Source organism: Meleagris gallopavo, chromosome 4, assembly GCF_905368555.1.
Source record: "Meleagris gallopavo chromosome 4, MGAL_WU_HG_1.1, whole genome shotgun sequence".
NCBI lineage: Eukaryota > Metazoa > Chordata > Aves > Galliformes > Phasianidae > Meleagris > Meleagris gallopavo.
Genome location: NC_139407.1, coordinates 67,332,386 through 67,344,783, shown reverse-complemented (window position 1 = coordinate 67,344,783; position 12,398 = coordinate 67,332,386). Strand labels below are relative to the sequence as shown.

The window sequence follows — 12,398 nt, the reverse complement described above, 5'->3', positions numbered from 1 at the left end:
ATTTCTCTCATGGAGTATTTTGAAAAGTCTTTGTTTCTTCCTCCTGTCAAAGAAAACAAATTTTGATTAAACAAACCAAAAAGACCCAACGTGCCAAGACAATTTGGAAAATTAAATTATTGCTTTTCCAGACAGCTGTAGTGATTTTTCTCCGGGATGAAACCAACTTCTTTCAGAAAAAGGAGGATTTTTAAAAACAGTGCTCAGGGGGATGCTGATGCCACTAATACTTCCAGCGAAGTAATAAGGTTGCCTTCCACTTGAGTGCATCTTATTTCCAGTAGCAAAAGTGTCCCTATGCTAAAATGTCAGGGTTTTATTTTTTCAGGTCATTGGGTATTTCCAGGAACTTGATGATATATCTGATTATATGAGAAGAGAGGAATATCTCGTAGCTGTTCATATTCAAAGAATTGCCTCTGGGAAGAGCAAGTATTGTTTATTGAAAACAGGAGGGGCAGTGGCAAATAGCAGGATTTCTTACAGGCCATTAGAAGTCTTACAGAGAGACCCTGATGTTCACTGCACCTGTTGCAACCAAACCATTTATTGGATTGTTTTAGAATAATTCAGCTGGAAGGGAACTTGGAAGATCATCTAATCCAACTGACTGTCCTGAATCGTTTGCATAATGTACATTTGCATAGCCATGTTACATTTGCCTTCTTTATAAAAAAAACATAAATGTTGTCCACTCTCTGGAAAACCCCACTCTATCTGATGGGGGGTATTCAATATTTAAAATTCAATAATAAGGTCGTGGCAAGAAGGTGGATGATCAGTGACAATCCAGAATGGCTAGCAGTACAATGAAAAAGTGCAGATCAGTATTTTCCCCAAAAGTGTCAATATATGCATATTGTGGAAAATTTTAGTGAATTTTTTAATGAAAATTTTAGTGCTTTGAGTGAAGCTCTGGACAGGTTGCTCAGAGAGGTGGTGGATGCCCCATCACTGAAGGGGCAGAGAAAGGTATTGCAACTCTTCAGCTTTCTGGCCCGTTCATTTCAGGAATCTGTAGGGAAGACAGTTTAACTCACACAGTCATGAATGTTCTTCTATGAGGTGGAGCTGCTGATTAGGGATTAATGTGATGAGTACATGATCTGGTTCCTTCCCCTTTTACTGCTGATATCTCTGACTACTCGTGACCTCAGCAGTAGGGAAATCCATGTTAATACAATTTTCTTCTTTTATCAAAGACATCCTCACCTTTCTTTTGTGCTGTTGGAGCTGTGTAAGGAAGACTTAATTGAGGATGGGACTGAACTATTAATTAGTAAAGTTCTGTTTCTTCAGCAGAGATCTACGCTACAACTGTGTGAAGCTTCTTTAATAAAATAAGAACGAGGTTCCCTAGTGTGATCACAAAGCCAGGATCATTATAAGATTTCCAAATGAGCTTATGGGAATTATCAAATGATATATTGAATAATTGTACTGAATTTTTGTAAGATCTGCATTAATTACTAAAAGAAACTGAAGTCAACATTCTTTCCTTTGTACCAGTAAGGGTAGAATAAGTTATTTAAAGTAAACCAGTTAGCTTTAAAGCCTTGCCAAGGGAACTGGACTATGGTCTTTTTTCTTATTCCTTTTTTCTCCATGAATGCATTTAACATGAATGCAGTTAAAATCTTCTGGAAGATGCTTCTGAAAAAAAAAAATAAACACAGTGTTAATGGGATAACAGGTAGTTTCTTTTATTTTCCTTTATGTTCTACAACATATGCTATAGGCTGATGTGTGGCTTTGTTAGAAGAGGAAAGGAAGTGATTTTCTTTTTACTGATACAAGTCTTCCTCCTCCAGTATTTCTGAATTTTCTGAATGGTACTTCTAATTTGAACAGGAGCTACTTTCTTAGCTTTTCAAACTGGTAATTCCAGTTAAGGTGCTAAAAGATATCCCAGTTTGGTGAAACAGCAATATTTTTGTGAGTGGTTATCTAAAGGCTGAACCATAGAATATCCCAAGTCTGAAGGGACCCTTAAGGATCACCAAGTGCAGCTCCTAGCTCCAAACATGGATGTCCATCACAGTATGACTGAGAGCATTGTCCAAACACTTCTTGAACTCTGGCAAGCTTGGTGCTATGACCACTTCCCTGGGAAACCTACTCCAGTGCCCCCTCACCCTGTCAGTGAAGAACTACTTCCTGATATCCAACCTGACTTTGCCCTGATGCAGCTCCATGCTATTCCTTCAGGTTCTATTGCTGGTCACCAGAGGGGGGTGATGGTCCTGCCTCATTTGGAACTAAGGGAGCCCCAGCACTGTGGTCTCCTGGCATCAGGGAGGATCCAGGATTTTTCCTGCCTTTGTTTTTCTTTTCTTTTTTTTTTTTTCTTTTGTTGGGCCATTTAATGAAAGGTTATAACATCTTTTTGAGGAACTTGAATAATTTATTTTTCCTTATCTGGGAATCCATCCCTAATATGTATTAAAAATTCATATAAAAATAAATACAGAGGAGCATGAGACATACTGACTGTAACGTTCTTTTTGTAGCAGTCCCATAAGTCCATGGCAGTTCTCTCTGAGTTGATGCACAAAGAAGATGACCTTCACTGAATGAGGTTCTCAGTTTTTTATGCATAGCAATAGTAGTTACAGTAGAGAGTTCTGGCTCATGACACCAGACTAGGAAATTTCATCGTGTCCTTTGGAAAGTATTTACATTTTGGAAATAATGTATATGCTCTGTGTCTGCTGTTAATGTTTTCTTTCCGTGTCCCTTCTGCACTCTGAAACTTTCTTATATGCTCAGAAATTGTTCTGGGAATAAGGTTTCTGGCAGCTGGAGATTTTAGATGTTTTGCTATGCTCAGAACTTCTCATCTACTTCTAATATGCCCATTACTTTTTGAAACTGTACATTAGGAGTAGTCCACCATGTTGGGGGCATCACTGTATGTATTTCTCTACTTGCTGCAATTGTTCTCTACATTTTGCAATTCAGAACGTGGACTTTTTTTTGAAAGACATATATTTGCATCTACAGATTGTTATTTGTGGTAGAGATTTCAATTCATGCTTTCATTAAAAACAGCTGAAAGATGCATATGTTAAAGTAAATCAGGGCATAATGCACATGTTCTTTTTCTTTCCTTAAGGAAACCTGCCCCTCGTGCTTACTTTTAGTGCAGTAAATGAGTTTGTCTCTAAAATGAACTACTGTCTCAATCAAATCAGTTTGGGACCTTCATTCAGCAATGTAATTAGTTTTTTCTATTAAGGACATTTAAATGGATGTGATATTGAATAATTTTCCAAGCAAATTGGAACATCTGGAATTGAGAAGTGAAATTAAACTGAAGAAGGGAGACTTGATGACCAAGTTGCAGAACTGAGTGACTGTGCTGGGATTGGAATCAATGCATTCTCTCTCCTCTGTCCTAATACATAAATGACGGTAGAGCATACAAAGTTAAGATCTTCCATTCTGTAGATTATAGTGCTTTGCATATACATTCTTAGCCATTTAAGAAAATAGATTTTTACTGTTCTTGTCCTGTACTTAGCTGTTTGAAATTCTCTCTTGCTGCACAATAAAGTTTGTGTGAATTAAATCAGGATATTTACTTTTCTAAGTTCTTCTCTAATTTATTTGAAATTGCTTGGAGAGTTGTGTTCTGAGGGCTATATGTAAAATGCCTTGTTACTTCTACTGAGAATTTTGTTTTACCACTAAATACAGCATGTAGAAACATTTTATAAAGAGTATATACATACATAAAAATGCATATTTTATATATACTGTCAAAGCGTTTTTGAGATTATGATGGTAAAAATTTCTTTTTAGGATTTATTTCATTTAATTTAGCAATCATAACTATTTGCTCGTTCTCAGTCTGGTTTTCTGTGTTTCCCTCCTATTTGAATGGTATGTATTACTCAGCAAAAAATGATGTTATTCTACGGTAGGTATGGTCCTTGTTCTTATAGTGCACGCAGCAGTTCAGTAATTCTAGTTGATTTTACAATACATGTGTATCTCTTTTGTGGGTAAGGTTAGGTGAAAAGAATCTCATTTTACAGTTGAGTCATTCGTGGAAAGGGTAGACTTGTAAATGGCACAATCCTATAACATTTATTATGGTTATTATTTTTTTTATGGAAAACTGTATTTTTGGGGTAGTAAAAGAGACGTGCAACTCGACTGCTCCTTCTGTATTCAGGGGACTTCAGCAGTTCATCTAGCTACAACTTATTTGTTTTAGTGCTATTTGAAGCATTCCATTTTTTTTTTTTTCCTTTTAGTTGTTGACCTTTGTATGTATCTAAGAGAGAGAGATCTATAAAATAGTCTGATTTGACTTCATTTATGACTTTATTGATCTGCGTTTTCTTTATTCCAGATCTTTTCTTTATTGTCTGAACTGCTCTGGCAGTCTACCTCTAATTCGTTCAAGAAGTTAAAATAATTAGGATCAAGTCCTAGCATTATTTTCTTCCTCTTCAGGTCTCTGATGAGAAGTTCAGTAGATACATAATCAATTTTATTGCCTGTTACATCTGAAAGGTTTTCTTAGTCATCTGCATGATGTACTGGAGAAATCCATTCATAGTGGAATAAACCAAAGGATAGCAGAGTTTTAACTTGCTGTGGCCGGGGAGTTTTTCCTTGTATGTGTGTGTATGTGGTGCTTTCATGCCCTGACAACCTTTTCTATTTCATTTTTATTTTTTTACTTCTTCAGATGCCCTGTATCCAGAGTGGTTGAAAAAAAACCCTAATATAGAGAACTGTGATAAAAGTCTCTTTGGTCTTGTGTACCACATTGTCATGGTTCTCATAATAGGAAAGGGAAGGGATGGCAGCAAGTTTTTATATGCTTTTAGGATCTTTTTTTTTTTCTTTTTCTTTTTCTGTCTATTGCAAAGATTTTGTTATTTTCTGACAGTACATTTTTGGGTTAGCACATAGCTAAGGCACTTATTTAGACTGCCTTGGTTTAAATCCAGGCAAAGGTGAAATGGATCACTGAACATCATGGATCCATTGGTACATTTCCATGCATTTAACAGCAGATGATATCTGGGTTGGTATTTGAGTCCTGTTACCCAACTCTAAGGATTCTATGATTCTGTCACTGGAGCGATGTGAGATTTTTTTGGTCCATCAAAAAGCTATGACTTATTATGAAGCTATGTGGTTCATTGCATTATTATTATGAAGTTGTGTGGTTCAGGTTTCTGATCTGTTTCTGCACAGTTGAACAAGGAATTCTTTTAAGAGACTTTAGGAGAAATTATGACAGCAGTGTGCATTTCTTCTTAAATATTATCAGTATGATCATTCTACTATCCACTGTTGTTTACATTTATTTCTTGTAAGTATATTGAAGCAACATTGCACTGAATAGTTAATGTCTAGAGAACAGCTACAGTGCTTTTGTCACTGCTTTAATATAAGCAATGGCACTTATATCTAGAAGCAATTTCTTTTTAGCAGTTACTGACCTTTGTTACAATTTCATTTTATAGCTTTGTCATTTTTTAAAATGAAGACCAGTGACAAAAATGTATATTATTTTTCTAGTTCACTGTTTGACTGTTCATTTGCTTGGACCATAATAAATTAAGCTAAAAGTAAAAACCTTTTTTGGGGGGGGCATCCTTCAGATGACTCAAAACTTTAAGTTGTATTTACTCACATGACCATTACATCACCTCACCAGTAAAGCAAATGGAAACAATGAATTAGACAACAATATATGTTGGTGTTAGAATTGAAGAATTGATCAAACTTACAGAAACTTTTTTTTTTTTCCTTTCCCAAAGGTAACAACGCTGGTTAACACAAGTAACAAGGGACCATCTGGAAAAAAGAAAGGACGCTCCAAGAAGGCCCATGTGTTGGCTGCCTCTGTAGAGCAGGCTACTCAAAACTTTTTAGAAAAAGGAGATCAAATTGCTAAAGAGAGCCAGGATCTGAAGGAGGAACTGGTTGCTGCTGTAGAGGATGTACGCAAGCAAGGTATGTAGAACAAACTAATTAATTGTTTAACTGCTATGGTTGAATCTTTTCAAAACAAATGTATCTCTGATAATGTTTGAAAACTACTGTCTTCAACTATGCAATATTTATAATAGAATATACAGATATTAAAATAACCGTACCTTCATTACTGGTCATGGGTGTAAAAAATGTATTTAAGTGAAATATGTATTGAGTATCCTTTTAGCTGTCCTATCATGTAGATTTAGCATCTCTGAAAAATCTAACGGTTATCAACAAAGTACAGCAAAGAAGAATTTTGTGTTTTCAAGAATATATTGAAATGTATACAAATATTATATTCTGAAAACACACAAATATAAAATATTTTTTTTTTTGTTTTGATGTTGGTGGTAATAAGATAAATGTTAACATTACTTTTCAATCTGCATAAATAAAACTGCAAGTTTCAAGATACGAACCTTTACAGAAAATAATTTAGTTGGGCATCAGTCAGTCATGGGATAACACGACGTAATGCCTCCTATTTTATTCTGTTGGCCCATGACGTCGGAGGCGGATGTTGGTGGTATGGCAGCAGAGGTTGAACCTTCCCACCAATATTCTGTTACATTTTGTTGCTGTGTGACAGATGGCAGCGGAAGGGCTCTCTGACAGAATGGTGCCTGACGTGGAAATGAATAAGAAACAAAGGTGTGTGATGACTCTCTCTGTGCAGAAAATATTGATGTTCAGCCATTGGCATTCATTGATGCTTCCTGAACATTTAAGGAGACCAAACACTAGATGGGAGCACAGTGAGGCAATAGGAGACATTACTTTCAGAGTGACCCTCATAACACTTTCTTTACTGTCAGAACAAACCAGTTTTGGAAAATTTAATTTTGAAATTTAATTTGAGATTATAAAAAACTGTTTTCATGCAAGGCTTTGAAATTTCAGAAATACCATATATTCATGGTGCAGTGGTTTTCATCTGATAATTTTCCTTCCTAAAACCATATGTCAGATGCTTTCAGACTTGCATGTGTAGAGAGGAAAAATATGTTTTCAATCTATGCCCATAAGAAAAGTATTCCATTATTGACATTGATTGTAATTACCTTTATTACCACAGAATTAAGTACCTCTCGGTATTTTCCATTTTAAATCCTAAAATCTAAAAATACCATCTGCCAGTACCATAATTCTTAGGTTTTAGAAAAAGGCTGGCAGATTTCCAACTGAGATTTCGAAGAGTCTAAAGGACTTTGGTTTAAAGTGCTCACTGATGTTCAGTGAGGCCCCTGGTACTTCTTTTTTTTATTTTTATTTTTTTAATTTTTTTTCAATACTTAAAAACTGAACTTCGGTGATCGTATGAGTGGACAGGATTAAATCTTGTATATGAAAACCTTGATCTGAGTTTATTCCAATCTTTTCTATCCTGAGGCTTCTTGTTCCTATCCTCTCTATCTTCTTCTGTTGTAGTTTTCACTGTTTTCCTGTTTCTGCATGCAATTTTTTTTTTTTTTTTACCATTCAATTGCCAATGCATCCATAAGTCCAGTATTTTGCTGTGTTCTCTTAATGTACAGCATTATGTTGGTGTTCTCCACTTGCTTATTCGTTTTGTTTTCTTTTAGAATTTTGATGCCAATGCTTGGTTGTCCTGATATGCAGTTTCCTTTTTCAGTGTCTTCGGTTTCCTGTTGCTGACATTTTTATTGTGTGCTATGCCATAGTCTAAAAGAGAATTTTCAGTTTTCTGTCTGAATTTGTAGCTGTCTCCCTTTGTGGTTGTGATATTGACTCAGTTTTGCTCCTCTCTCAAGGAGTCTTATACTGTTTTAGAGTCATTAACCTACTCTGTTGCACGCTCTCTGATCCAGTCTTATACACCATGTTCATTAGCAGTGTCTGAGCTCCTTATGCATCTTCCTTTGTCACTAGAGCTTTATAATAGTTGAGTGATTTTTTTGCAGATTTGTGCTTTGTAAAACTAGAGACATATAAAATGAGTGCCATGGAGAATTTTGGTTTTCTTATTGAATTCCTGACTCAATAATTCATAACAAGACAAACGTTATATTCATTTTTACTCTTTTTTAAGATGCAGGTAATAGAGAGAGAGAGGAATAGAGAGTGTAAATAACATTGGGCAGAATGATACAGACATCTTTTGTCAACATTTCAGCCTAGGAAAATGTATGTCAGAAAAGCAGAGCAGTTTTTTTGGACATATAAAACCTGAGTCCATAATGAAGAGAATAGGAGACACCAAGCACTATTGCTGGCACACAGGAGCTGCATGAACTAGACCAGCTTTGATGCAACGTGGAATATATATTTAGCTCAGTGACATAAAGAGCTGGATTAATAAACCAGTGTTGATTTTTCTGGCAAAATTCCAGCTTGGATAATTACACCATCAACCTAAGAATGTCTCCAGCAGTGACAGCTGGCCCTGGGGTTCCTCATTTCCCATCTTATATTGCTTTATACTCACATGGTACTACATACAATTGAAATTATCCTGGACAGAATTGCTTTCCATTGATAGGTGTGAAAGAAACGCATTCAAATAATAATTTGCAAATGTTTTGGAAGGAGCAGAAAGGAAAAGAATGTATATATTTGAGATTCTTGGAATTTTAGGGAATAAATTATATTTGGGTAGTTGTACAAAATTCTGATGATCAACAATTTTGGTTTACAAGGCTGAATTGTGTAAATGCAAGAAAGATTTTAAATGTATATGCATATATATTAATTTTACACGATTTTATCAAAAAGTAAATATTTTATGTGCAAAAACTCCCAATTGTGTATGTATGCTTATCCCGCAATAGTTCCATAATACATTCAGTTTGGTTTCACAGTCTTTAAAGGTCAAAATAGTGAAAACAGGTGTTAGTTCAGAACCATGTGAGTGAAATTATCCATCACTGGATAATTTGCTGCATGAATATTCACTCACATGTTGTGAGAGCTGTGGAAAAGATGAGACTTAGGAAAGGCTGATGTTTGATGTTTGTGTTGTCACTCTTAGAGGTGAGGGAAATCAGACAGTTGTCTGCTTATTGAAGTTTTAGGAGTGAGATTTTTATATATTTTTATGATTGTAATAACATTAGATCCTGAAACTACAGAGCTTGAGAAGTAGAGAGGATCAAAGAACTCACAGCAATAAGAAATACAGTCTGGGGGGCATGTTTCTATAGCATAGGTGTCTAAATGCAGTTGTTCCTTTCTTATTTTATAATTTTAATTGATCCTTTATTGATCATTAGTGGAAAAGGATGTTCCTTGTGGAAGAGACAGTCAGGTTGTATTTTGCATGAGGGTTTACCAGAAATTGCAGATCCATTGGCCTTACATCCACTAAATATCTTGAGAAGCAATCAAGGTTGCCAAGGAAAATAAGGAAATAGATTATATTTGGGGAATTTGCTGCTGTGTTTATTCATATCTTAAGAGGCACAGTGTGTTTATAAGTTCCCAAGCATCAAACACAATCTTCTAAAATTTTCACATTGATGTTCATGTCAATTCTCCAATTCCATGAAGGCTAGTCAGGTCTTTAGTTTATCCCTCAGGGATGATAGACTGAGAAGTAGCTGAGAGCTGCAGACAAAGAGGGATTCAAAATGGTAATATGTTCTCACATTCAAAACAATTTACATTTGAATTGAAATTTAATTAATGTTTTATTGTACTTAAGTGTATCAGTGATGTTTTGAATGAACTATTAATCAGACTTATTAATTGGAAAAGTTCTTTCTAAAGTTAGCATTTGTGAAATAATTGTATTAGCTTGTCACAGATCTGTGGCTAAATGGCTCCAAGTTCGGTGCTCTCAGTATTTTACTGTCCCTTAGGAAAAAAGTAGTCGGATTAATTAAAATTATAAATTTCAATGGTCTGTGAAGTGAATGAAATGGTAGTGGTGTTGGATGTAAATGTGAATATTGAATAAAAAATGTATAACTAGCTTTAATAATATCCATTGTACTGTAAAGTACATATTCATCTTCTATCACTGATTTCAAATGTCAAATGTAAAGTGAATCAAATTTTAGTCAGCTAGATTGCTTGTATAATCAATTCCAGAGAGATGCAGCTCTAGTAGAAGAAATTTAATGGGAAAAGATCATACATGGCCTTTCCTAGCATTGAAATATATTAACACATTGAAGAATGATTATTCCTCCTCAGAAAGGGAACAAAATCCCGACTGCAAATGAAACGGGAAGTAAGTTTAGAAGACACAATAGTAAAGATTTATAAAAAAGGGTTTAAGGGAGTAGCAGTGAGGATTTAACAGTTGTTCATGTAAAACTTTGGGAATTCTGATTAGCGTTTTAAATACATATTTATTTTTAGTAAGTACACAGGATACTTCAATATGGAAATGCTTTACAACTGGCTTCCAAATGCTAACAAATGATTATACAACATCTAAGTAGAGATTACTATTGTAATGTATTCATTTCAGTTACATGGATTTTGAAGTACAATGAACAAAACATAAATGTTTTAAGGTAGGAAGTAAATAATCATATATGATTTATATGGCAGAAGGAATATGGACAGTGAGAACAAATTCATTGAAGAATGCATTTAGACCATTATTCCTGAGAATACAGGGATGGTCACCAACCTCCTTGGTGAATTTCTAGATGAGTACAATAGTAATAAAACTGGGACCTTTGCATCCTGAAGGGTTAATTTGTTTGTTTTAATAACATGACCTCATCCATGAAGGAAGGATGAAAAAAATCTGCTTACATTATTTAAACTTAGCCTATTAGCAATTATGGTTTGTTCAAATCTCTCAAGTTGTCATCTAATATAATCAGTATTCTATAAGGATTCTGCAAATCAGTTTGGATCTACATATTGTTATACTGTAGAATACCTTTGTAACAGTACTTTGTCTGTAATTACAAGGACAGTGCTCTGAATAGGTCATAAATCAGTTGTCACATCTTTGTAGTCTTGGACAAGTAAAAGAAAAGACAAAATGTAAAGGAGATGGATTATTTAGACTGTAAATTCTTAATGCCTTTCATTTGAGAACTGTTCAAGAATGGTACATGCAATCAAGTTGTCCTGGATTCCTTAATTGTTTCCAGGTGCTTGGTGTGTTATCATCATGCCTTACTGGTTGTAGAGGGTCTCTAGATTGTTGCTTTGTGCCCACCACATATATTTCTTAATAAAAACCTTTGGAAAAATAGCATTTCCTTGGTATATTACCCATTATGAGATTTAGTCTGTTTCTTTCTTACCAAATAAATGTTTCTGTTTAAGTCTACTTGTAATTCCAAGATTTCCAGTAGCCCAAAATAGTGTTCTTGCATACTCCTACCGGAACAAAAAGGAAGTGAGAGTTATCACCTTTGCCATCCTCTTTGCTCTTTTTCCTGTATATTATCTCCAGTGTAAACTGCACTGGACTAAAATAGGAATAGTTTTTCTAAGACATGGATCTGATATATTTATAAAGATATATTCATGCATCTGTGTGTGTGTATGTCTGTCAAAGAACAATATGGAATACTTGCACATTTCTGCTGCTTATTAGCAGCTTTCCTGGCTACTGGTGTAATGAAAATATTGTCAGTAAAATAGAGGAAGCCTAAGAGTTTCTAAATATATGTGTGTGCATATGTATGTGTACACATATGAAGATTTGCTGGTGTCATCTGTTTTTCTCCTTTTGATTTTCACTCTTAGTATATAGTATTCACTTAACACTATTCTGTTGGCTTAAGCCTTAATCTTAAAAGTTGAGAAGCAGAAACTTCAATAGGATTCAGTATGAGACATGCAGTGGATTGACCTTTCCTCTTGCACTGTTGACATTTAGACTTTGGAGTGGATGAGCCAGTGTGTATCAAAATTTTGGTGAACTTCTCAATTATCCCATATCTTTTTTGTTGTTGTTGCTGTTGTTGTTGCAGAAATTAAAGCTTGTGTTACTTGAATTACCCTACACAGATTACTGTGTGACCTGTATGTGTATGTGATTCTGGATAGATAATGTAAAGGCATCTTTATCTGCTCCTGTATGAGTTCTGAATTTAATATCCCAAAACAAATGACATCTTATTTTGAAAAACTAAGGAAACTTTTCCTTTTTTTTTTTCTTCTTCTTTCTTTTCCTTTTTTTCTTCTTTCTTTTTTTTTTCTCTTTTTTTTTTTTTTTCATGCTTCCCCCCCTTCTTTTTTCATGAGACTGAAATTTAAGACTCAATATCTAAATGTTGTTGTTTAATTGGGAGAAAATGACTTAGTCTTAAATGTGAGGATGGATACAATAAGTTCTCCATTTAAATCCCATCAGAATAATCTAAGAGGTTTGACGGTGATTCTTATGAGGTAGTAACTGCTAGTAATTGGTAGGTTTGAATCTTCTGAATGAAGCTGATGAGTTCTCAACACCTACA

The 12,398-nt window shown here is 34.8% G+C and overlaps 1 protein-coding gene across 2 annotated transcripts in view; it reads left to right on the top strand.

Annotated features, from left to right (window-relative positions):
- The window catches only part of CTNNA2 (catenin alpha 2), a 452,478-nt gene that overhangs the window by 97,987 nt on the left and 342,093 nt on the right, over positions 1-12,398 (top strand). For both annotated transcript variants that reach the window (XM_085223727.1, XM_085223728.1), the window contains exon 3: positions 5,787-5,982. In XM_085223727.1, coding sequence (XP_085079853.1) covers positions 5,787-5,982 — 196 coding nt within the window. The remainder of the gene's footprint in view (positions 1-5,786; positions 5,983-12,398) is intronic.